We start from the raw sequence: 27626 nt of genomic DNA, 5'->3' as shown, positions 1-27626 counted from the left end.
GCATTTTCTACTGCGTGATTATCAAGGCTAAGAAAAAATATATAGATAGAAGTATATATGTATATATATGCAGTGCAAGAACATTTTTACTTTTTGATCTTTTCTACATGTCACTGTTCTATAAACATGCATTTGTTTCAGTTGAAAGAAAGAAATGGGAAATTTCCAGTTCAGGGAACACACTTGTCAGCACTAGCTGTGTTTTTCTGGTCTGTAAATAGAAGGGTTTTCTTTTTTTCTTGTCGTTCTCCGTGCTGCTGTAATGACTTCAGTGTTATGCTGCAGATGTAATACATTTGTGCATAAAGCAGGCTGTGCTCTTTGCCAGAAAGGGTGCATGGCTTTAAAAGGAGAGATCCTCAGACAATGAAGTAACAGAGACACCTTGTTTAGAACTACAGTATATCTGTAGCTAATTTTTTTACACTATGATTGTTTTTACTGAGTGAATAAACTAAACAACCTCATTTGTTTAAGCAGTATTAAAGACATGCTTTGTAACCATATATTACTATAAAATTTTATAAAACATATAGAGGACAATGACTTAATATATTTGTTATTACAGTTTCTGTGGTTGGTGTTGTTACATTTATTAACAGTAGTAATAAAAGTAACTTTGATGTTCTTTTAGGGAAATATAATGGAGAATAAAACAATTCTAGAAGAACTTCTCTTAAAGAAGTCACAACAGAAGAAAAAAATATCACCAATTAATTACAAAAAAAGATTGTTTGTTCTGACGAAAGCAAACCTTTCTTATTATGAATATGACAAAGGGGTAAGAAATAATTTTTTTAAGTAAGCTGCTCTAAGGTTTTCCAGTGTCACCTTATTCCTCTGGTTTTCTTCTGTGAAATTTGATTAGATATTCTGTGTTAGAACAACAGGTGTACTATGTTTTGAGTAGAATTATAGGGTATCAAATCCTAGTTTCAGTTCAGGAAAACACTTAGCTGCAGGCTCAAGAGTGTCTCTACTCAGAGCAACTCTTACAGTTGTGCTTGCCACTGAGCATCTGTTTGTGTCCTTCCAAAGAGAACTTAAGCAAGTAATTAACTTTGGCATATGTTCACACGTTGTCTTGACTAGGGATGTTTTCCTTGTTCAGGCTTCCCTCTGAACTGATGTAAATAACCGGCTTCAGAAGTTACTTGTATGAGACATAATTAGTTCAGAATCTCATCCCTCAGCTGCACAAAGCAGATGGTTAAACTATCCTTGTTTCCTAAGGAGTGACTGTATATCACAAAAGGCTGGCTTTTCACTCAGAAGATCTCCCATTGGAAACGCAAATATGTCCCAGGCAACTTATTTTAAAGTTTTTGCTCCTTTTCATACATTTGAATTCCTCCTGTGACTTACATCCCATTACAAAACTGCAGGGAAGCTCAGTGAGAATAAGCTCCATTACCTTAGCAAAATTATGAATGCTACAGCTAGGCTTCTGGTTTGCACTTAAGTTACTTTCCTCTTAATTCCTCTTTCTTTTCCTCCTAGTCCCCCTTCTGCCCTGTAGTCATGCAGTTGCAGCAGATGCTTTCTCAGATGTAGGGTTGTGTCCTGTAATTCTTGTAACTGACTTAAAAAGGAATTTGATCAATATAGTAGATGCAGGTAGGGCACCAAGGAGGTTTTTTTACTACCTTTCTTTTAAAGTTTAACAAATGTGAAGCTATGGCTTATACAGCTTGAAACATGAAATTGTACAAATTCATCAAACTAGAATACTTCATATTGTGTTAACATTAGTTTACACTCTGCTGTGTTTTTTCTCTCAGAAAAAAGGAAGCAAAAGGGGGTCAATTGAGATTGAGAAAATCCGATGTGTTGAGACAGTGAATCTTGAGGAATCAACACCTCCTGCAAGACAATATCCTTTTCAGGTTAGCCATGAAATCTGTTTCTTTTACATTTCATGTGAAATATGCCAGTCATCCTAAGGTTACACTTAGTGTTCCTGTCCTAAGTGGTGATACCTGATATTGCTGAGTGCTACTGATAGCACTCAGTAATACTACAAATAGAAAATCAGTCCCTATTACTGAAGTTGTGACTTTGCTGAAATATTTTTAATAGACTGAGATAGAATTTAGATCAAGTCTTGTTTCTTTCATGTTCAAAGGTCTATCAGATATTTGCTTTAATATTATCTGGAATATATAGATCAGTACACTATGTGATTATCACTTATTTTAAGGCAGTATCAAACACTTAAAAATTCTTATTTTAATTCTCAATGTCTCTTTCCACTTCTTTTTTTTGGCCTCAATACCAAGTGCAGGATTTGACCCCTGACTGCCTGATTACCATTCAAATGTGCCACGGTCAGGAAATCCAAGGCTAAGCCTTGTATCAGAAGATGCAGCTGCACAAAGCACTACACATGTTCAAGAATTAAATGTGATGAGAAAACCGTAACTTCAAATTTGCCGCCTTTCATCTGTTTCAGTTGCTCAGCTCAGGTTCCTCCTAGAGCCTCCATCAATCTCAATTCTATGGGCAGTGGGACATGCAGATGTGAGAAGTGGCCACAGATCCCCTTCTGGAGTGCCACTGCCAAACAACGCAACCGCAAGCAGCAGGCAGCTAGAGTGAATAACAGGGGTGCTGAATAGTGCGTTAATTCATGACCCTGCAATAATTGCCATGCCCAGGGGCAACCTCATGAGAGATACTTAGTATTTCACTGCTTGGTTGATCCTAGGTGTCATTCCCGTCTTCCTTTCCCTTCTCCCTCCCCCAGTTTTGTGGCACTGAATGACACATTTATGTTAAATTAGTGTATTTATGTCAGGAGTGCATAGTTCAGTTAAGTGGGGAAAATAGTGTACTGTATCTGGGAAACAGTATCTCTGAGGAGGACTTTAGGATCATGATAGCTGAACATAAATTCCCAGTGTGATGCTGTGGCCAAAGGAGCTAATGGCATCCTTGGACATGGAAGCAGCCACATATTGAGTAAAAGCACTCAATATGTTTTGACACTACAGCGATCACCAGGAGAATATTGTGTCTAGTTCTGGTGGCTATAATTGAAGAAAGATGTTGTAAACTGAAGAAAGGTCAAAGGAGAGACTTGACAATGACTAATAGATTGGATGGATAACATGTTAAAGAGAAAAGCTCACAGGGCTCCACCATATACTTACCAGTGGGAGTACATATTTAATGATGAGGGCTCTTCAGTCTAACAAGCAAAAACAATAAAGTGGCATTTGAAATTCAGTGCAGATGAGTGAAAAGCAATGCACTCAAGGGAAATGAAACCCTGACCTAACACAGACACACACACACACACAGAGTCAGCCCAGTACTAAACATGATCCAAAAAGCAAAGCAGATGTTAGTAATTATTAGGTAGGCATCAAACGAAGCTAGCAGAAGATATGCTGAAAACAGGCAAAAGCAGCTGACTGTTCATATTGTGTAGCTAAGCTGTAGGACTACTTGCTGCAGGATGTCGTAGATACTAGTTATTTGCTTAAAAAGGCAACTGAACAAACTTACAGAAGAAAAATATCTCTCAAAGGGTATTAAGTATAAATGCATCACCTTTGGACCAGGATTCCCTGATCACTGTACAACTGCCCTGACCATATACTCTGCCTCAGTATTTGTTACTGGACACTGTCAGAGATGGGTTCCTGGCCTCGCTAAGCATTTGGTCTGGCCTTCTGTAACACGAGCCAAAAGCTGGGAGATGAATCTGGAAAAACTGAAGTGAAAAGAAAGAGTTTACATTTGGGGTATAAGGTCTTTTGTACATAGAAGAGGAGAATATCCAGAAATATTCAATGTTGTCCTTTGTTTCTGCAACTGTGCTTTAGGGCATGAACCACTTTGGTTAAGGTGGTATATATTTATATTTATATTTACTTATATGAAATATGAAGTATTTCTATGAAATGGCAATAATATAAGTGACCTCTGAGAAATGTTACTAAGTTGTGGAAGTTCAGTGTGGGTCCACAAAGCCTATTTGTTTGGTTTTTATCCCCTTCTCCTTTCCCTTCCTACAAAGTAGCATGTTTTCAGGCAGTACACTCTCCATACTGGCTTTCCCAACCTCTTCCAGATTGTGTACAAGGGTGGCCTTCTCTATGTCTATGCCGCTAATGAAGAGGGCCGGGAGCGGTGGCTTGCAGCTTTGCATAAAGGTAACACTATTCCTTTGTCTACCAAAATATTCAAATAACACGAGGAGAGATAGGAAAATGCTCCTGCCCCATCATTTTGTGCAATTCTTTGTCACCTGTTTTTAGTCTCATTCATACTTCAGCACCAACTAGTTGAAATGCATGGTATTTTCGAGAATGGATTAGAAATTTTAAAGGCTGAAAGTTTTAGTAAGAAATAAGCCAAAATAAAGCTCATTTTTATATTTTTCATGGGCATTTTTTAATCTTCATCATATGTTCAACCTTTACCGATGCAGGTTAATAGAGCACAGCCATTCCTGATGTGGCTAGTACAGCACTTACCTGCATGAACGCCATTTTGATAACCAATACTGCTAGTGCTTTTTCCTTTGTGGAAATTTCTGTTGTTTTCAATGAAGCAAAATCACAGTCATGCAAAGCGTAAGTTATAAGCAGAAAACTGTGTCCCAGCATAACTCCAGTGAAGGCAAAAACCTCACATTGAATAGGGCAGCCCTCACACATGCTGGCCATTGTTGGAACAAAAATGGGCAATCTATAATGGGCTATGAACAAATATCCTTCCCAGTTTTACTTATAAGTGCATGTATGAGCTACCTCTCCGTTTGTGACTCCCTTTGCATACACAGAAGTAAGAGTATGTCAGTTAATTTGCCAGTGTTATGGAGAATGTGGACCAGAAGCAGAATGGGAAGCATTCAGCAAACTAACTGCACTGAGCTTTCTAGAAACCAAGATCTTCAGTAAGGTATTTTAAAACAAAATTTGTGAAGAATAAGGTTGTGTAATTGATATATTTTGTAATGCTCATGAGACAAATATGAGCATTTCATATTCAACTGTCTACAAGCTTCTTAAAATATGTATAAAAAGCACTTGTTGCCAAGGGTTGCCCTGATCCTTTTGCTGCTCTTTCCCATGCTCAGGAATCTTGGGTTTACCATGGCTCACCACAGCAGGACTGAGAAAGCCAGTCCTGAAACAAACAGCTTTTAAAGTCTCGCTCTACACCTCCTACATTTCTTTTACATACAGAACTAATGTATCACTAGCACAGTGATACTACTGGGGCTATTTTTCTACAGTAAACCAGTGCTTTGAATATAAAATAGATATTTCTGTGGCAGTGTTCCCTTTTGGTGTGCTTAAATAAGAAATGTATTTTAACAGATAAATGTTAGTTTGGATTTGCCATATGGGTATTGAGTACCTTTTCTGATACTGAGTATCAGTGAATATAATTTTATTATAATATATAGTTCTAGGAAAATATTCAGCATATTTTGATATATTAAAATGTTTTCTTTTAATTAGTTTTATTATTGATAGTGAAACTTTATGAGATCCATGATTTTGAATCATAGCTGTTGGATACTGTTTCGGCTTCAGGTGTTTCATTGGATTGTACTGTATCTCCTTCTTGACACCCAGGTTTCTTTCTCTTCACCCAGGTATGGATTTCAGACTTGGGTTTGCATAGAGGAATATGGTATGGAGATAAAAATGTGACCAGGATGTGTGCCTAGAGCTAGGAGTCAGTAAGCACTCTGGGGTCCCATGGTTTAGTGCAGCAGAACCTATTGATCATAAGGAACATTCCCATTTTGCAGCCTGTCATGTCCTCTTTGGTTTCTTTTGTGCTTCCCAGAAATTAAAGACAATTCTGATTTACTAAACAAGTACCATAAAGGATTCTTCATCAACGGGAAGTTTCTGTGTTGCAACCAGACCTGTAAAGCAGCCCCTGGATGTACAATATGGGAGAAATGTAATGTGTTCTTTTATTTGTTTGATTAGTCTCATTGATGTTTTTCACAATATTGCCAAATCACATGGACATTTAAGGCAGTGTAATCAATATAAAAGTTAATCTACTTACACCTTTTCATGTATGTGCTAAGCTCCTTTTAACATCATAGCTGCTGTACATTGTAGTTTATAGTATAAGTGGGGGAAATAATACACTAAATTGTATCTGCTGTGTTTGATCAAAAAGTTAGTGACATTTTTACCTACAAAATAAACCAGGTGGAATTATTTTTCTCTTTATTCTTAAGATCTCTAGCTAAATTGTAGCATTATGCTGTAAGACCCTTCTAGTGATGAGTTCCCATAAACTGAATGGCCAGGAGCAATAGAAGTTCAGCACAAGAGTGTGTATGAATGAGTGTAAAACAATACCATTTCATAACTAAATAGAAGTAAAACTATTATATTAATATATAATTATATTTATATGAATTTTTTTCTAAACAGTGTGATTTCATTTGCAGCAGTTCTTTTTTATTTTAACATGCTTTTCTAGAGTATTATTTGTAGAACTTAGTTGCAATTATTTAGGGGTTTTAGGTTTTATCTGTAAAAACTGAGAGAGGAAAATTTGTAAAGCAGTACCCTCCTAGGTTTCACATTTTCAGAAGGAAATTTGTGCATGTCTGTGTACATGCTTAACAGTGAAAGGCCACGTTTAGGAGAGGGAACAGCAGTTTATGAGTGTTTGGGCTTCAGCCTTTTAAACCTTGATTATTTGGAACTGTAGAGCACTGGTAGAGCCACTGTTTTCAGTCATGACTGAACCTTGCTCTTAAGCATTTACAGTCACAATCAAAAAATATGAACCCAAAATTAAAAGTTAAATCCAAAAATGTAGGTGTGAGCAGTTAGAAACCTGATTTAGGTCTGTGAGACTGCCTGTAACAGTATAGCATTTGCTTTTGAAAAATTGAAATTAATTATATAGGCTTATCTACTATTACTAGAAGTTTCATCATTATGGAACACTAAAAAATGTGAAGACTTGTCAGCTGATTTGTAACAGTAATTTGAATAGCATCATCTAGCTTCAAAACCACTTGTTACAAAAGCAAATAAGGCCATGAAACCCCTGGTCAGTGGCAAAGACAAGGAAATACCTCGTTGCCAGTCATGGATGGCTTAGACAAGAGAAGAATTAAAAAGAGAATTTTTGTATATTGAATGCTTCATTTATGCCTGAGATAATAAAGCATGCAGGATAATGTGCTTTATCTACTCTAAATTTGTTTCTAAATAAGTTCCTGAGGTTGCTAACAGAGATGTGCGGGGCATAGGGAGACAGTCTGTGTAGGGATGACTCCAGACAGCCTCAGCCTTGTAACCATTGGGTAATTGAGAGCAGTATTTCTTAATCACTGCTTCATAGCCTAGAAGAGTCAATGAAACAATTTTTAAAAGAAAAGAATAAAAATAAAGCATATATGTGTTTCCCTCTGTATGCAATCAAATAAGCTAGCAGAACTGGGAAAACCACAGAGCTAAATACAACCATAACTTTCCCTGAATTTCTATTTTGGCATAGGTGAAAACAATGGTTGATGGGGTTTTTAAAGATATTGAGATGGTGCTTTAATTAAGAGAAGTTTGGAAAATACAGACCTAAAGCAGGTCAGTACCTCAGGGAGGTGGAAAGCCAGTTCTCACGATGCTGTTGCTGCCACTGTATAGATGTGCAAGTGAGAAAGCCTCAGGAGATAAAGCCTTACTTAAATTCATGGTTTTGTCTTTATTTCTCCCTCTCGTCTAGATGTGACTCTGTGTTGCACAACTGGGTCTGTGAAACCACTGCCTCCAGTCCCTCAAGCGCTGGTAGGTGAAAACATTTGAGTATCTGACTACAGGGAAAGACCTGGCATCCAGATGGTAGGGAGGGCTGTGGGGTGGGATGGAGAATTGCAAACAGCCACTCGCTGGAAGCTGGTGTAGACCTCTAATCTGCAGTGCAGTTTCAGCATCCTTGTGTCCACCAGCATGTCAGAGGGAAGGATTCATCTCCCTCTTCCATGTGCTGTAAATGGCAAGCTGGGAAAGTCTCAGCCATGTTCAGTTCACTTTAACATGCTGGTGGCAGTACTGGCTACAGCCCTTGTAGGGATCTCTCTTACTTTATACACTTATTTCCACTGGGATAGGGAATGCCATCAAAATTAACTCTCTAGTGTGTAGGAGGTCCCCATTCCTAGAGGTGCCAAAAACTCCCCTCCACCACCCTCCCCAGTGAAAATGGTGCTCATAGTACTTGGAGAAAACATTGTAACTGAAGATGTAAACAAATATACCTGCTTTGCAGGGGTGAGAAATGGTGGATGAACTGCATTTATCTCAGGCAAGTCCCAAGTTGTGTTGCTCTGGGGTTGGGTCAGGAGTACAGATGGCTGGTTAGGAATGTCTGTTTAGCCCAACTTTACAGACACAGCTTCTAAGTTAATGAATTGGGAAGTGCATCTGAGCTCTTTATGTGCTCTTGCCTATATCTTGACTTTATATAGGACAGAAACCCAGGAGTGTGGCGTCCCACCAGCACCCACTGGGCCTTGTCATCTGTCTGAGAAAGCCAGGCTTTCACAGACACAAAGAGAAAAACAGGACACCAGGATGCCAAAAAGCACTGCTCGTGCTCAATTCTGCTTGAGCCCTCTAGCAGTTGTAGATGAAGCAGGGCAATAGTTGGCAGGGTTAAGAACAAAAGCAAGACTGGAAGATCTGCTTCTATGCTTATTTCCTCATCTATCTCCTCCTGTACAAATACAAGGGCAATAATGGTATCTTTGACCTTAGTTTTACTGCCCAGCCTAATTATTGAGGTTTGTAGGTGGGAAGGAGGTAACAATGACAAGAGAACAGAAAAGAACAAAGTGGCTTAAGTTATGATGTTTTTATCTATTTAAAAAAGGACTAACAGTATGGTTTGTCTGTGTATTCACAGATTGTTACCCCAGCCTCCTCCAAATTAAACCAGATTGGGTTTCAATCATGGGATTTTAAAATTTATATTTCCTGCTTTATTTTCATTTGTCTTCTGTTTTGTGTCTTTAGAATATACTCTGGGTCTGTATCCTAGCTTCTCTTTGTTAATCAGAAAGTAACTTAAAGAAAAATGAAAAAAAGCTGGAATTTTTGTGTGTACAGTTGACATGAACAGCCAGGGCTTTAAGAAACACATAGGTTATCAAGAAACAGAAGATAAAATCACAAGAGCTGTAAAATGGAGCTTTAAGAAAAATAATAATAAAACCTTGGAAAGAAGCTATGAACAAAGAGCCTTTTGACATTTTTTCTGATAATGAGATTTGAAAGTAATAGCATTGTGAACACGCAGCAGCGTAACTTGTTTTGAATACCATGGTCTGTTTTGCCTGGCTTCCATCAGGAGATGCTTTGTCTGTGTGGAGAGATAGTCACTCATGCAAATCTGCTGCTGAACATGCTGGCTTCTGCTAGGCCTTTATGATTTATTATTATTATCTGCTTGAGTTCAGAGAAGATATTTTGAAAGGGAAATTTAAAAAGCAGGGACATGGCAGTTTTCAGATGGGTACTTCTAAAACAGGTTCAGTAAATGCAGATATAATAACTACATCTGGTTAGAACAACTTGACTTCATTTTCCCAAGCCACATGATATAATCAGGTTAAGAAGGCTAATAGTGACTTCTCATGGTGAGCAACAGTCTATATTTAGTCACAGAGCTACTTCTAAAAGCTCTCAGCACATTTTTACTTTGCCCTTTCGTCTATTCAGTTTGGTCATCAGAGGTACCACCGTAGCCCCAGCCTTCCTTTCGCCTGTCTCAGTTCATGTGCCTCACCTCTCCAGCCTCTGCAAGTCTTGCTCCCTCGCTTTCTTCCCAGCTGACCAGAGGCATTACATTTTGCATGAGGCATTACTTTTGCATGCTTACATCCTGCAGCTTTGATGCCTCTGTCCCTTTCATCAGTTCAGCATTGTATGTCTAGTCTCCCACAGAGGAGCTGGTTCCTAAAGAGTGATGCCATTACCAACAATAGCGGCCACAAAGGTCCCTGCATGGGAACCAGTGGGCTTAATACATCACCTCTCGGTTCTGCTGAGAGGTGCTTTGGGATGGCTGAGAGGGCGTTGTAAAACCTGTCCTGCCCTTCACCTACTCTCTTTGATAGAGCAATGCAGTACTCTGTGCCCAGCCTTTCCCTTCCTCCTCCACCTCATCCTCCAGCCTTTTCTTGTGCAAACATGTGCAGTGTTGGAAACAACCATTCTGTCACTCAGATATGGAAACAACCATATCTGAGTGACAGAAGCTGTATGGCCATTCCTGGGTGACCTGGAGCATGTATGCCACAGCAGCTGATGCTAATAAGGAACAGGAAAGCTGTGGCCCTTGTAGTTGTCCTTGTAATCCTGCAAATGGTGTATGTGTAGGGATTTCCTCTCCCTGCTATACCAGTGTGCTTTGATAACAGCAGGAAGCAGGAGCTTCTTGCCTGAGAAACACTTTCACCTCTGCTGGCATCCACTGTCTTTGCAGTGGCAAATGGTTCATGTAGGTCAGACCAATACTGCAGTAGATCAGACAGAAGTCCACTGAGTACATACACATATCTTCTCATGCTTATGTATTGGACAAATTTTATGGAAGCTGAAGTGATCCAGCACATGCTTCCAGCTGTACGGCAGGGGTGCAGTTCTGCAGATAGTAACCGTTCCTCATATGCACATCGCAGCTGCATCTCAGACTGTCACCTTCGGCTCTCTCTAGATGACAGTGGCACAGTCATCAATATGAAACCCACAATAATATCACTGCCAGCATAAACGAAATAATAAGATCCACTCAGTTACTATTAGGAAATGCTTTGGGGCTTTCAGCCAGTGCTGGGAAATGGAAAGCTGTATATATGGACACAAATCAGAACATTAATCTGTACCAGGTTACAGATTCAGTCAGTCCAGAATATTGCAACAGACAAATACACATCCAGCAGTGAAACCCGAAGGGATGCAAATCTGATGTGCTCATCTTTGGCTGGTTCTTTTCCCTGGCAGGTTGGACAAAGCAAAACTCATTTCTGTGATAATAACTCTTTATACCATTTACTTTGGCCAATTGCTTTGCAATTTCTTCTGTTCGCACAAAAAGATGAAAACTCCATCAGAGGATGACACTCTGATCATTCCACAAGCAAAACACAGGAAATTAAGAAAAAACAATTTAATCTCTAAAAATTACCAAGGCCAAATGTCAGAGGTGCACATCAGCTCATAAACACATTTACTGAATATCAGTTTGCTCTAACATCACTAGATGCTTTAAAAAGAAAACAGTTTAATGTCTGCATTATAATTTCTCTATCTTTCTGGCAACTGTAGGCAACTCTAGTTCTGTCAGTACTGCACAAAGCAAATGAGCAGTCTAAGACTTGAACCCTGCCTAACCCTGCCTAACCCAGGCCCTCAAGCTATAAGCTCCTTTCCACCAAAGTCAGATCTGACTTTGGTGGAAAGGTTTCAACAGGAACCACCCTTATTGGGTTCAAGTAGTAGTACCTGATAAGTAACAGACCTGCTTCTAGTCAAATGAAGAGGACTCTGCTGTGAATGGTACCTCTTTAAAGAATGAGTATCTCCACTGGAGCTTAGTGAGATCAGATTGAGACTGCATGTGTTTGCAGGAAGAGATCGTGTGTCTTCTGGCTCAGTGAACTCAATCAGGCGTTCACTTGGCTCTTTGGTTTCTCCTTGTTTAAATTAATTTTTAAAAAGTCAATAAAGAGGAAACAATCAAACATATAATGCCATGGTCACTTGGCCTTGACTTAAAGGAATCACAGCCTGGTTCAGGACACTTGGCATTTTTCCCTGGCATTGCATTAAAGTGTTTTTCAATTATAAATAGTTGGCATTTGGAGCCTCTTCTCCTATGTCTTTCTTATTTTCTGCCATCCTTTGCTGTCAGTGTTTCCTGTGTAGTTTTCTCTGCTTTTAAAGAATTGTGATGTCTGGATTTTCTCAGTTATGACATTTCCCTGATTTCTAAATGCATTTCAGTGCCTTAATTTTAGATGCCCTTTTGCCTATGGCAAAAAGGGCATCTATTGATGTCACCTAACTTTAATGCCAGGCTTCTCATCCAAGTCATTTGTGTAGACCTCCTCAACAATCAGTGATGAGAGGTAGACACTCCTGTAGGATGACATATTTCATGTGAAGACATGGGTCAAAGCTAGGTAAGATGAATCCCATAGTTATATACCTACACTTGTTTAACCCTGCATAGGGAAAGTTAGGCACCAAGGAGTGGGATTTCTTATATCCAACATGCTTAACAGAGAAACATCAATAAAACACAGTAAGGAAAGAGAATAATTTAGAATGAATGTAGCTTTTTGCTTTCAGTGATTAGTAGCAACAATTGACTAATGCTTGTTGTGCTTCATGGTAAGTAATGTTAACTATTGATCAAAAGCCGTTCAAAAACACAAATTTTTTTTATAATACTGTGATGAGGTCTTTTGGTAAAACAGGACATCATTGCACTTAGTTACAGTAAAGCACAATTTGACCATGTGGTGTCCGAAGCATATGAATTGCAACTGTTCATTAAGTCATATCAGCTTCAGGTAGGTGGCAGGCTTTTGATAGGAGTCCAGTCTATCGCATAATCCTGGTAGTGAGAGCTTCCTATTACAGCAGTGTCAGCCTCCACTCAGAGTTAATTGCTTCTGGTGTCATTATCATGGAACTTGGTTCTGGTCTCACCTGTCTTACAAATGTGGACAACAGTTTCTGGGCTGTGCTTCTAAATGGATGAGAAAAAAGCTGCTTGCCTGTGCCCATCTTCTTAGCTTTGATTAATTTGCCTAATATCATTATACATGTTGAAGATATAAGTGATCATGTACTAATCACGTGTTATTTCTTACTGTACCCTGTGCTGCATCTCCTTATCATTTTATTTCCTCTGTCATCAAAAGTGGAAACGTAGAAGCCTGCTGCAGGTGCTATCGCCAGACAAGTTGGTCCCAAAAATGGCTGTGGCCCAATGCAACTATGAACCCGAAGGAAATTCAGCTATCCGGCTTGTCACAAGCAATAAATACTATGTATTGCAAGAGGAAGATTCTGGCTGGTGGAAAGTAAGGGATTTGGAAGGGTAAGTATGCGCTGCAGAATAATTTTGTTCCATGACCATGGTCTTCCACATCTCATCTTCATAGACAACACTGCAGGCAGTCCTGGTACCTTTCAGGATCTATGTTAGGATTGCCTTAGTAGCTTTTAAACTCTGCTCTAGAAGCCTCATTGTCTTCTGTACAACTCCATTTTCATTACCATCCCTGGCTGACAGTTTGGGTAAGATTTACAACAGTCACTGTCTAGTATACTAAGATAGTACCCAGTGGCCTTAATTTTGATATGTGCCTGAAGAGGGCTTGTGTATACAGAAGCTGTCCGTTTTTTCCAACTATTTAGTTTAAGTGAATAAAAAGATAAAATCTCTCCTTACAAATGTTGCTGCTTTTGTTTGCACTAAACCATTTTTAGACCATCACCGTTACTACTGCAATAGCTTGCTGAAGCATGAATCACTTCTTGCTTCAGTCTCTCCCCAGCTTTAGCAATACTTTTCTACAGAGACAGGGACCTCAACCTGCACAGGACAGAGGAGTTTAATTGTTCTCTTTGAGGTTCACAAGTAGAGGAATCCCCTTCAGCAACTTAAAATAAGATATTTTTCATTAATGTCTAGCTGGGGCAGCAAAGAGCGTCTCTTCGCAAGTTATTAAATCAGAAACAGCTTTAGGAGTACACTGGAGACAAAGGCAGTGCAACAAACAGGAGCTGCCTGGAAGAGATAAGATTCCTTGTCTGTCTCATGATGGATACTAGATGAGTTTGGTTTTATGTACTTGACAGAAATGTGGAAGGGAAGAATTTTTGAGCTAGGGGATGCCCAAACTGGTTTGGCACAGAATGAAATTACTTGATCCACTCATAATTCACTGATTAAGTTTACAACTGCAAGGAAACCAACAAATAAAGCAACCTTAACTTAAGGTAAAGTGTCTGCACTTTATAACTCATAGGATTGGCATACTGTTCTGGATGAAGAAAGCAGCACACAACCCCAGCAACTCAAAGACAATTATTATTGTGTGTGCTTCTTTCTTCAAATAGCTTTTAGTAAGCTGAGATATGCTCCTAAATGCCTTCACTGGTCTGTTTATGGCTATGTAAAAGCATATGATACAGGCAGCTCTGCTTATAGAGCCTGGGTAGAGGGCTGTGAGATGAATGACGGAGCAGAGAGAGATCAAGAGAAGGGGGACATTTACAGTTTTCTCTTTGGCTTGAGAAACTGAGACTTCTGCAGTATTGATTCTGTAAGGACAAGTCACATATACATCATAACAAAACTTTTAAATTCTGCTTGAAAAAAATTGAAGATCTTGTTTTCTTGAATGTAGTAGGAACAAACATCAGGAGTTTGTTTTCATGCACTCTCAGTTTTCTTCTCGCTCTACTGAGATCTGTGTTGAAGAAATCCTTCCTTTCTGTGTCCATCCATATTCAAATATACAATTTATTCTCCCTATTTATTTTTCTGATGGGCACAGCATACAGCCCACCCCCTTACAACTACAGATGCCTGTGGGCCCCCGTAGCTTAGGTCCATCATGCCATGCTGCCAGCTGCTTTAAGTGGTAGCTCAGCTGTCCGTATTCACTTAGCTTAGCTTTTCAATCAGATCTGGCATTGTGTCAGGAAGAGTGCTGAGCCTACCTATTGACTTTCTGTGTTCAGCCTTGGATACTCTGCTGGGACCCATTAGTCACTGGCGTCCTTCATCACAGCAACTGAGATGGCATGTAATGAAATTGTTGAATAGCTGTTCCAATCTTCCATATGATGAAGCCAATCACTGAGGAAGAAGCCATTTCAATGACTAGCGAAAAGAGTACTTCATTGAAATGCAATTTTCTAAAACAAATTACTTCTGTATTTTTCTACATGGTAAGTAAAAGCAGAAATGTTTTAACCATGAGCATTTCTGTTAGTGGCATTCTAAAAAGTGAATCTCTGATTAATCCCTTTTCCTATTTTAAGTGACCAAATTTAAGATGCAGTCACGTACGATAGCTAAATTGTGAACTGTTTATTTTGCAGGAATGAAGGTTTCGTACCGAGCACTTACTTGAGAAAGTTATCTCTGAATGATGATGAGCCAAGGTGAATCAATATGCACCCATCCACTGCTTAAATGTTTTCCTCACCACTCTAGTAAAGATAAGGCAATATTTCTGGAATATTTTTCTTTTTAAATAACTTTCTGAGTACTAAGCATAAAGTTTCCTGAAAGATACAGAATCAGATACAATTTGTCTTCTTGACTGATATATTAATGCAAAAAACATCAGTTGAAAATCCTGGTTTCATTTAAATCAATAGGGTTTTGCCACTGACTTCAATGACGCTGGGATTTCAATCTTTGTACTCTTATTTCAGCATTAAATCAGCCTTCCTAGCACTCTTGTGCCTTTGTATGTATGCGAGTAGTCCTGTACAGGGTAAAGGGAATCCAGGTCTGTCAAAGTGATAAATCAGACCCATCTTTTCCTTTTATTAAGATGACACGATATTATAAGCATTAAATGTATGCCTAAGTATTTGAATGAAAATCTGACAGAAACATAGCAGATGATTGCCTCATAGTAAACCATACTGGACAAGATTCAGAGGTTTCCTTAAAAAAGAAACCTATTCTTACAGTATCCTGGAAAAGGCAGCATAAATAAGAATCATTATTATTTCTGCACAAGAGGTTACTTTAGAGGCCTCTTTTTCTGCCACATGAATTCCTTCTGTTGTCTGTTATGCTAAGAACATTTATTTGGGAAGTGTAGGGTTGTGCAGTTTTGGAAATCTTCCATGTAAATTTTGAAAAGGTAGATGCAATCTCTTCATAAGGTCACTAAAGGGATACGTAGTTTCATTGCCTGTTACAGCATGCACAGAGAATATTTGGCTTTCCAACACATTGCACAGTGGAGGGGAAAGGCTGTATAAGTGTTTACCAAGTCATAAAAATTAAATATGTCTCAACTTTTTGAAATATTCACCTTAGACCATGGCATAACTAGTCAAAAAATATATGAAGTATGACTTTTAACCCAAGGAAGGTATTTTTCATAACTAGTTTTTCACAATTTCAGCATGTTGTTTTGTCTTTACAGGGAAAACTCCAGTGTCAGTGAACAGACATTGGCAGAAGAGCAGAGTATTGCTAAGCATGAGTGAGTATATAGAATATGTCTTCATAAGAACCAAAAGATTCTTTGGGGAGAGATTTTCTTTCCACTTTATATGTCCACTATACCTAGAGCAATGGTATCCTACATATGGCTGTCATAATTATAGATATTGTCATCAGTGACATCACTGCCCACAGACTTCCAAAGGCATCAATGTGTTTGTTTTCAGACAAAAAAAGGCATTTAGACAAATCAGTCTCATATGCTAATAAACGGATGCTTCATAAAAGTGCACTGCTATTAAAAAGGCTTCATTGGAGCTCCCTGAACTGATCTGACATAGCATGTTTGGCTTGTTTCCTCCATTTGGGATCTCTCAGTTTACTTAAATATTATGACAACCAGAAGGTTCAAGGATAGAGGAGAATTATGCACCTCCCAGCTTTTAGGGAGACAGCTGTGTCATGGTCTGCAGGAGACAGAGCAAACTACTTCTGGTAGAGCTGCTGTCAGAGCATTAGAGCAGCATGATCCTCCTCTAAGGATTTACTGTAAAAAGTCAGAGTCACAGAGTGGGCCCAGATATTTCGGGAGGAGACCCGCTGGATGGATGAGAGGAAGCAGATGGGAACTAGTGGTTTCCCTTTTATCTCATGGCCTAAAATCACACATGCAGGACAAGTCCCAAGTCTACTCTCTGGCTTTTAAAAGCAGTTTTGAAAATATTTACGATGTCTGGCATTTTTCATGTGTCTGCTGTGCCTTATTCAGAAATCAGCCTGTGAATAATAAGCCAAATATTTCTCTTTGCAGTTGGTATACTGGTAATGTCTCCCGTGCCCAGTCTGAGCAGCTGCTCCGTCAGAAGGTCCTACATATCCTTTATCACTTGTATATGAACAACCATAGAAATGTTCTGTGTCTGTTGTCTTTGCTATACTGTGTAGCTAGAGGATGCTGATGCTCTTCAAGTAGCTGTAGTATTACAGAGTGCTAGAAACTCTTGTGCTAACTTGGTATCGATAAACAGATCTTCAAAAATGCCTGGATGCGTTAATGGCTCTTCTACATAAATGAACAAATGATGCACCTCTAAAATACACTTGGAACAAAGCCACCCTGAATGCATTTCCCCTCAAAGCTCTGCTTTTTGGTTTTACCTCTAGGCCTGTGGTGTTTGCTCCAGTGTGGCTGTTTCTGCAGATCAGTCTAGAGGAATCCTCCGTGATGGTTTTATAATATACAAACGTGGAGTAAAAGAAGTTCACCCAGACAAGCAGACAACCCTGAGTAAACCCAGTGCTATACCCACTGAGTGTTGGCTGGATGCAGCTGACTAGGAGCAAGGGTGGATAGCACCACAGGACTGGCAGTGCCAAACTGTCTGCCAGTATGGCAAACCATCAACAGAAGTAAAAGTGGATAGTGAAAGTTAGGACTGGAGTACCACATAAAGACTAAAAATAGTCCGAATATAATAGAGTGCGGTGAAAATCTTTCTGCTTATTCAGGAATTCAGAAATACTTTGGCAATAGAAAATACATCAGTCTAATGCATTATGTAAAGGAACTGAGCGTGGTAGAGAGAGTTCTTGTTCAGATGGGATGTATGTGGCAGTGTTTGGGTCTTATAATGTGTACCGCCTCTGGAGGGGACATGAGGAAGGAGACGGGGTTAACAACTCTCCATCTCCCCAGTTATAAATCTGTATCTGTGCACCAAGACAAAACTGCAGACTACTTGCTTCATGTCTGGGCTGGGGTACAACTCACCTAATTTTAAACATTTACAGTGGAATACCACAACCAGTTACCTAGACCCTCTTTTTAGTGGAGAGAAATAAATATTTCTAAGGCATAATTCATCTTGTCCTAATGTAGTCCTTAAAGGAGGTCAGATGAGACATGTCTCCTCTCCTTTGTGGACATTACAGTGTAAAAGCCTAAAGTTCACTGAAATTGTTCCTTGTTCTCAACCTTATTGTTCCTTGTAATTTTTTTTTTTTTTTTTAATTAGGGGAAAGAAGGTGCTTTTATGGTTCGGAAATCTAGCCAAGCAGGAATGTATACTGTGTCTGTGTTCAGCAAGGTTCCTGAGTGAGTATCCAAAGAATGTGTACCATTTCTATGAGCATGCTATGGACATGCTCCTTGGTGTGACTGGTCAACAACAAAATCTCTACATTGTGTTAAAGGTGAACCTTGGGCACATTCAGGTCATTAGTTATTTGAATTCATACATGACAGTGGCCCCCTGAATAGGGGAATGGAGGTCCAGAATTGTCTCATCTAAACATAGGCATGTAACAGGCACATAATCTAGGGGAATAGCGGGGTCTCAAGAGTGAGAGAGAAGGAAGGGAAAGGGAAGGGGAAAGGGAAGGGGAAGGGGAAGAGGAAGGGGAAGGGGAAGGGGAAGGCAAGGTGTTCAAAATCAGATGTAGAAGCATTGTAAGGGCAGTATATGAAAGTCTTTTGCTCTAGATGTAACTGTTGGGAGACAAGTACTAACCATCAGACTACATTAGAGTATGCAGCAGAAGTCTCCAGTGTGCTAGGAGCCTGTACTACATAGCCAGCAGGTGTTAAGGGGGGAAAAGCAGACTGAGGCAAATATAAGTCTTCCTGGTGACATCTACTACATATTTTGTTATTTGGCCAGCTGGAGTGTTGCAGTTCATTCAGCAACTAACTAATCTATTAACACATGGGCTGGAAGGCATTTTGCAAGGCTTTGACATGCACTGATGCACTGCACTTTGTGATGTTTTTCAGAAATAAAAAAGGAACCATCAAACATTACCATGTACGCAAAACCCCTGAGAACAAGTATTACCTCGCTGAAAATTACTGTTTTGAATCAATTCCCAACCTTATACACTACCATCAGCACAACTCGGCCGGTAATCCTATATGCTCTTTCTGCTTGATTGGCTTTGGCTTAGGCTTCTGGACTTCTCAGCATTATGATGAATCTCTGCCAATGCTGAATACTCTAAATATTGAAACATCTTTTGGGAGAGTTTGGGTGGAATTTGATCTAACATATACACAATCAATACAGTTGCTTTCCTTTGCTGTACAGTGCTTTTTGGTATTGTACTACCTCTTCTTGCAATAGCTCTGCTGGACTAAGCCCTTAAGCACAGAAAATTTTCAGTCTTGTGAAGTGATGCAGCAGCTGCTGAATATTGAATATTGAATATCTGTCATTACCTGGATGGTCGTAATATGGCAGGGAGAGGAAGGTATTAGTTTCCCTGTATTTTCTTTGATTTCAGAAGACTCATGTATATATTGTGACCTTTAACAAGTTTTCTTTGCAGGTATGGTGACAAGGCTCCGGCATGCAGTGTCTACGCAAGTAAATAAAGTCCCAACCACAGCTTCATTAGGAAATGGTATGAAGATAACTTTCCTTTTTGAAACTGGTGTCAGTCTTGGCCACCAAGAAAAGAACAACCAGAAAACCATGACTCTTACTGCTTTCAGGCTTGCAGGAAGTTACAGAATCTTTGTTTGGTGGCAATTTCTGCTTGTCCATGCAGGAGGCAATGTGAGAATTTGGGAAGGATGGTCTTTCAGTCAACAGCTCCTTCTGTAGTTTCCTCTTGTCCAGTGTAGCATTGAGACTTTATGGTTCTATGAAATAGGGTATCCCTTCTACAAGTGCATCTAGTCTACATCCAGGGCAACATGAATGCAGAGGCATTTAATATCAACTTTTATGTTGTGCCCTTTTTAAGGCATTTTATGTCAGGTCTTATATCAACTGTGCAAGACCTTGCATGTTTCCTTCCCCAGCACATCTGAGTCATGGCCATTCTTCCACTTTGCTACATTACCTGGCACAGTAATACTTGTTCTCCAATCTCCTACACGAAAATATATCATCATTTGATACATAAATCTTTCTCAAATCTATTTATAAGGCTTAAACCTAAGCAATAGCAAACAACACTTGTAGGAAGTGTAGTCTCCTTCCATAACTCAAACACAAAGCTGAGAGACAGGTACGTTGCTTCAGTGCTGCATGGTTCTGCAACCCTCCAGACAAAACAGCAGCATTGTATGTGGGGGATACCATGCTTGCATTTGTCCAATTTTTTTTTGCTAAAGGAATTTCTTTTGTCCCACTAGGAATCTGGGAGCTGAAACGAGAAGAAATTGTCGTGTTGAGAGAGCTCGGGAGTGGTCAGTTTGGAGTGGTGCACCTGGGAAAGTGGAAGGGACAATATGATGTGGCCATAAAGATGATTAAAGAGGGAGCAATGTCAGAAGATGAATTCATAGAAGAAGCTCAGACCATGATGTAAGCTATGGCATTGCTTAATTATTTGGAAATAATGAACTCTAGAAACATTAATCAGTAATGTATAGCACACACAGGAAAGAGAATTTCCTCTTAAAAATAGGATTAAGTAGCACTGAGTACACTGGGCACAAGCTAAATAGGTAGCCATATAGGATATTTGAAGTATTACCAAAAGAACTTCGCAAAGATTGATACATTCATCTACAAAGTTTTCAATTAACATCTCTTCCACAACTTCAGAGGTTCCACATATGTCACTTAAAACTCTGCTTCATTAGCATTTATACAGAAACAGTTAGAAAGCTGTTCTTGCCATCCTGCAGGTAGGAATAAGAGACAGATCAATAACTGAGAAATGCCAGAAATATGAACATGAGACTTGAAGTTTTAGTCTCTGACTCCAAAGAGGTAAGGCTGTTAGAATTTCCAGTGAAATTCCATGAGATGATAATTGAAGCATACGAATTCAAGAATATTTCATATATCTCATATCCTGAAGGAATGCACTGCATTCCTGCCAGTTAACTATCTGATATGATCAAGATTCTCAATGTGAAAATTTTGCAACATGATTTTAGTAGAAAACCTTAAGGTCTAAGGTCCACCCCACAAACTCAGATCTATTTTCTCCCACCAATAATGTTGCACTTTTGCACTGCTAAATCCTATTTCAGGTTTTGACTATAAAGTTGTCATTTCATCAATACTGAGTCTTCTTTTGATTGTCATCAATACCGAGTTTCAACGTAATCAGCAGAAGCACACTCGGTTCTTCTTGAAAAGGAATATTTGAAGTCTGAGATGGGACTGTATCCAGTCTCAATAATTTATTTCAGTATGTTGTGTCAGTATTTGAAGAACAAAACTTACAGAAATGCACAAGAATCTCCATTTATTCTTTGATTATTGTATTTTTATTTATTTCAGGAAACTTAATCATCCCAAACTTGTTAGACTGTACGGTGTATGCTCAAAATCATATCCCATCTATCTAGTGACGGAATACATGCCTAATGGCTGTTTGCTTAGCTACTTAAGGAGTCATGGGAAGGAACTACAACCCCTTCAGCTTCTGGAAATATGTTATGATGTTTGTGATGCTATGGCATTTCTGGAGAGCTGTCAGTTCATACACAGAGATTTGGTAAGCTATCCCACGGGAGATGTGGAACAGGGAAGGTGGGGTGATGACCTACCACTGGGCAGTCCTACCCCTCAGGATCACCTACAGCTGCACTGGCTCTGTTGCGCTCACCCCAGAAAGCATTATGGTCCACTGAACAGACACCCAGCTGGCACAATACAAGGCAGCTCTGGACAAGCAGCACTAAAGCCACATGTAAACAGCACTGCCCACAAGCTAATATGCTCTGCTTCAGAGCTGAGCTGACAGGTCTACAGCACTGTATACTGTGCTGCCTGCATTTATGGGCTCTGGCCTCAAGGATTTGTGCACCACCTGGCAGCACAGACATCCAGTTGTAAAACTAGTCCACTGAAGTAAAGGGTTCTGTCCAATGATGCTGTAGTCCTCCAGGAGAAAGTGGTGCAACATGAAAGACTTAGGTCACTTTGATTGGTTTTTGATGAGTCAGGGATTTATCTAATTGCAAACTATTTCTCTTCTAAAACAAATGTGAACACTACTAGGATAAACTGGAATTTACTCTCGTGCATTGCAAGCAGGAGCAGAACTTGAAAGTCTGCAGCTACCTAGCTCTTTTAAATACATTTATCTGCCAGTTTTCAAGCAACTATTTCAAGTTGCTTTCAGTGAAGGGACCGGGCCTTTCAAGGACTTGGACCAAAAGTTTATGCAAAACTTAGCTTTCAAGAACGCTGGCTTTGGGGAAATAAGCTGTTATTTTATTGGCTTATTAAAAGTGAACCTAGCCAAATTTCTGGTGCGTTGTGCTTCAGAGTCAGTAGCAGTATTTTGCCTTGTAACTCTAGCCAAAAATGTGTTGGAAGATTTGTGAGAATTTATGTTTACAGACTTTCTTAACTTTCCAATAGGGGTGCAGTCTCCTCAGGTAGCATTTTAAATGTCTTGTTGATGCTTTCAAATAATTGTTTTTATGTGTAAACAAAGTTGTTAAATCCATACCTCACCAGTTTTCACACCCTGATTCAGAAATCAGGAATATTAGACAAGTAGCAGAATTCAAGTGGTAAATATAAAGTCAGTTTCCCCAAAACTGGCTGTGCACCATGGGAAAACAGAAATAAAACTTGAGCTTGATTTCAGGTTGAAAACTGTAGATGCAAACTGTATCACAGAAATTAATAAGCATGCAGGCAGAGAATACAACCTTAGAAAAATGTTCTCAAGTGATCATTTGCTGAACTAGGCTTCTATTGAACATTTTGTAAATCAAGCTGTTTAAATCACTTTTCATTGCTCCACTCTGTTGATAGTGCATTGCGAATAACCCAATCAATGTTTTTCACTTTTTGATGCCTTGGTAAATTCTGAAACTACTGAAAAGGACCCTGGAGTAGGGTGCCATTTGAAAGATGGGGTTTAGTTTCTGGCTCTGTTGCTGTTTTTCTAGGTGAATGTGGGTTTCTCACCTCTGTTTCCTCATCCCTCAGTGTCCTTATTTGTAAAGCTGGGATAATGGTAAAGAATGTTTTTCAATCAATAGTCAAAAAGTGAAATAAGATAGCTACTTACTGTTCCCTTACAGTTCCAAACTTAATTGCTTCAATCAAAGAATGTCATTATTCATTGAAATGCTAGAGGACAGAAATTATTATTAGCAAATTACCAAGACATGACGTTATTTGCTCCTCTTTGTATTTTTTCCACTCATGTCTTTTCTCATTTCTCTACTAAAGGCTGCTAGGAACTGTTTGGTTGACAGCACTCTTACTGTCAAAGTGTCTGACTTTGGGATGACTAGGTAAGTAAAAGTATTGGGAGCCTTGTGAAGCTATGTTAGCGTATATATAGTTTACTGGCATTGATCAGCTAGCAACTGGCTGTTAGGAAAGTTAAGCCACAGGGTGTGATACAGCTCTTTGTGTCTCCTTTCTATTAATGACCATAAGCCGTTAGGGTGTTAGACTAAAGTCATTCTGCTGTCTCAAAAAGTTAAGGCTTAAAGGCCAATTGCAGCTGAGAGATTTCACTAGTCATGTTTGTTAAAGAAATCTCAGAGTTTACTTTGTGTACAAGATTTTCACCTAATTTGGGGGCCGAACATCTTAATAAGCAGCCTCAATGGAGAGAAGTTGGAGAGGATGAGCAGCCTAGAGAACATGTCCTCTGAGAAGAGTCTGAGGAGGCAGGCTGCTTAGTCTGGTGAAGAGGAGGCTAAGAGGGGATCTAAAAGCTGCCTGTAGCTGCTTACAGTGACAAAGGTAATGGAGCCAAATAAGTCTTACCAGTGCCAGGTGATATAACAGTGGACATCGGCCACACCCTGTAGCTGGGGAAGTTCAAGCTGGACAGTAAGAGTTGTTTCCCCAGGAGGGTGGTGGAACGGTGGAACATGCCAGCTGGGGAAACTACGAGATTGCAATCTTTGGAGGCTTTTAAGACTTGGCTACACAGAGCCATGGCTGACCTGCTCTGATGTTGGGAGTAATCCTGTTTGAGCAGGAGGCTGGGCTAGATGGCCTTACAACAGGCATTTCTATGATTCTGCATTATTTCTCTAATACGTTGATAGCAATGATCTGTTCTATAGATTATAGTTAATGCCTCTATCAGGTATCCTTTGGAAATCTGGGATTCTGCCCAGGCTTTTCTTAGGAACCCTGTGATGTACAAGGAAGAAGCAGTAAATAGTATTTCACTGTAACTTGGTCACAACCAAGTTTGGTTCTTGCCTTGTAGGTATGTTCTGGATGACCTGTATGTAAGTTCACTAGGGACCAAGTTTCCAGTGAAGTGGTCTGCACCAGAAGTTTTTCATTACACCAAATTTAGCAGCAAGTCAGATGTATGGGCCTTTGGTATGTATAGAAGTTGACATATAAATATATATGCATATATGCCGTTACATTTGGATTTCCTCAGCTTACTAAGCAGAAATGCTAGACATTTACACACTGAAGGAATGTAAAAAGCAGTTACAGCTTATGTTCTTGTTTAATATTTTTATGCATCCAAGCCCTATCCTCTTTATATTTTTTTATCCCTACTGTTTTTCTTTTAAGTACATAGAAACTCTGCCTGCTCCCCATTTGCTATATGTGTGTTTAATATGGTAAACTGTTGGCAGTGGGGATCAAATGGTATCTTTGGCATATAATCTAGACCATAAATCAGTGCTGCCCAAGTCAAAAGAGCTTTTCTGTTAGTCACAGAGGTCAGAGTGGACTCTGTGCATAAGCCAGCTGTGGAAGAGAGTCTGTGTGAGCTGGGACTCTGGATCTCAGCAAAAATAAGATGCGTTTGCAGATCACTTTCTACCCAGGAATTTCAAACATTTGAACTCCTACTTGAGTGGTTTTCAAGTGATGATTTACAAATCTCTGTTCAGTGTTTCTAAAAGTATGCAAAAGGTGTCGAAGGAAAGGGAGCCTTTTGTGAACAGGCTTAAATTCCACTTATATGGGTTTGCTCCTCCAGCAGGAAAATTTTGGAAGCTGTCAAGTTGATGAAAGATTGGCAACCCACTGTTCTTGCAATTGAACAATGGTGAATAAAGCAGATGAAAGTGTTTCCAAATGCTGGGCTTCTTCTCATCTTTCACTTCAGCTAGTCTCCCAATATTAATGACTCTGGCAGAGAAACAGCTCATTCATGCCCTTTACAAGTTGTTTATAATATATATGATTAAATTAGAAGTTGGATTTTCTAGGGATACATTTTCTTTTTGCTCTTATTGATGAAATCCTGACTCCAGGCTTTATTGTCGTTAACTTCAATATTGGCATTAACTTCAATGAGAAACATTATTTTTCCTTAGAAGGTCTTTTCTAATTTAACACTATCCATTGATGCAGTGGAAGCAAGGGGAGAGCGGGATCTGTCAGTTCTTGTTTGGTTGTTTTTAACTAATGGATATTTAAAATGTTAAAGAACTGAACTGATGTATTCATATCCCAAAAGCAGATGTCAGAGAACAAATAATCTTGTTTCTTTAATGTTCTCATCAGGGAAAGCTGGGATTCAGGTACCATTTTATTCTGATCCCACTGTGACACTACAATGCTCCAGTCTTCAAGCTGGAGGGAAGTCAAAGGTCTAATAAATTTCTTTTTCAAAAAAAAAAAATCATTACTGGCAGTATTATATATCATTGTGAAATAAATATTTCACAAATTTGTTTTTACTTTATGGTTGGTGTGATTATCACATGTTCAGTTACAACAAAAATTGTTTCTTGAAAAGCCATCATTATGAATTAATGATTATGCTATTATCCAGCGTTTCTACTGCTTCAATATAATCCAGTTTTTATAGGTATGTGTAGCTGACACTATAAAGTATTCGGAAATCTTTCTGATACCGAAGGAGTATATGTCCCACTCACTTAAAAAAATCAATAAAAATTTTCTTGTTATTCTATAAAAACATAGATACGTATAGCTGTCATTTCATTTTTCCTTCCCGCTCTCTGTGTACACACACACATATATATAAGGGGATGTTTGTATGTATTTTGTAAAAAATTCAGTCCATGGATAGCTATGTCTTGGGTTTTCTCCATCATTGTCCACATTAAATATATGTTATAACTAACTTTATCATCTAACTTTACCTTCTTCTGCAGTAGAAGTTGTTTTACATTTGGGTACAGAATCATACTTTTCTTTGGACAATATTCTCTGTAAAGAGTCTGATCAGTTATATGTTACATGTGTGTCTTAGAAAAAGGAGTTATCTTGCATTTCTTAACTTTCATTTCTTGTCTTCCATTGTTGTGAATATTTTTGCAGGTATCTTAATGTGGGAGGTGTTCACTTTGGGAAAGCAGCCCTATGAGCTTTATGATAACATGCAGGTGATTGAGAAAGTTTCTCAAGGATACAGACTTTATAGACCGCAACTGGTTTCAGACATCATCTACCAGATAATGTACAACTGCTGGCATGAGGTATGTATATCTGCACATACAAACTGGAGAAAACAAAGTAACAGGAGTCACTAGGAGTCCCTGTTGATAGCTGAACTAATGTTCATAGTGGAAAATATCCCTTATAAAAGCCATTGCTTGTAAGTAGTACATTCTATATAGCAGTCTAGTTCAGGACATCGTTAGTACAGGAAAGAGGACATAAAGGAAGATTGGCTCCCTTCTTTTCAGAACCATGTATTTAAGCCAATAACAGTAAAATACCCTTCAACATCAGCATAATATACAGGACGAGATTCTTCTCACTTAATTTTAATGGTTTAAAATTTGGGTGCTGAGCTAAGCTAATTGTCTAAATTTCTTCCATGATTACAGGACCATTACTACCCACCACAGAATAAAAGATATCTGCTTTCCTATAGAGAGATCTTAAATAGCAAATGTAGATGAGGCCTCTACCTTTTTAGATAGCTAAAGTTGTGTGAATAACCCCACCCTTAGAATGAGAAGTATGTGTTACCCCATCTGTGAGTCTTCTAGGAGTTGTAAGTCAAATGCTGATCATTCTCATTTTATTTTGAGAGATCTGTGTCTTCTGTGCCAAGAACTATCCTGATTTATTATTCTTCTTCATCTAAATTTTAGTCAGCTGTCTGTAGACCATGACTTGCTTCTCACCAGCAACAAAGAACTGTTTGGCACATTATTGGTGATACCATGAAATGACAGTGATGTTTTGAGGGTTTTTTAAATATATTTGTCAGAAAAATGAGAATAATAACTTATATTTGAGGACATGTTAATGCAAAGAAAGAATATTAAACTATCACCACATAAGACAGATATAAAAAGTAACTTTAATTTTCTTTACCTTATAATCATCACTGTCTCTATGAATTTCTGCATGCTAAAATCAAGAAGAACTAATGCAAATTACAGTTCCTGAATGATTTCAAAATTAAATAACCATACCCATCATCTTTGCTTCATTTAGCTACCAGAAAAGCGCCCTGCCTTTTATCAGCTCTTATCATTTTTTGAGGCACTGAAAGAAGACAACAGAGCTTGA

At 38.9% G+C, this 27626-nt stretch overlaps 1 protein-coding gene across 1 annotated transcript; it reads left to right on the top strand.

Annotated features, from left to right (window-relative positions):
* The first annotated feature begins 643 nt into the window (after positions 1-643).
* On the top strand, positions 644-27626 carry BMX (BMX non-receptor tyrosine kinase). Its single transcript, XM_075495643.1, has 17 exons — positions 644-781; positions 1782-1886; positions 4079-4160; positions 5812-5931; positions 7726-7787; positions 12932-13110; positions 16193-16252; positions 17024-17078; positions 18228-18307; positions 18986-19113; positions 19537-19611; positions 20351-20522; positions 21453-21669; positions 23367-23431; positions 24370-24488; positions 26421-26578; positions 27552-27626. Exons 1-17 carry the CDS (start codon positions 644-646, stop codon positions 27624-27626), a joined length of 1890 nt encoding a protein of 629 aa, XP_075351758.1.

The sequence above is a fragment of the Mycteria americana genome, chromosome 1, assembly GCF_035582795.1.
Source record: "Mycteria americana isolate JAX WOST 10 ecotype Jacksonville Zoo and Gardens chromosome 1, USCA_MyAme_1.0, whole genome shotgun sequence".
Classification (NCBI taxonomy): Eukaryota; Metazoa; Chordata; class Aves; order Ciconiiformes; family Ciconiidae; genus Mycteria; species Mycteria americana.
This window is presented reverse-complemented; position numbering and strand designations above follow the sequence as displayed.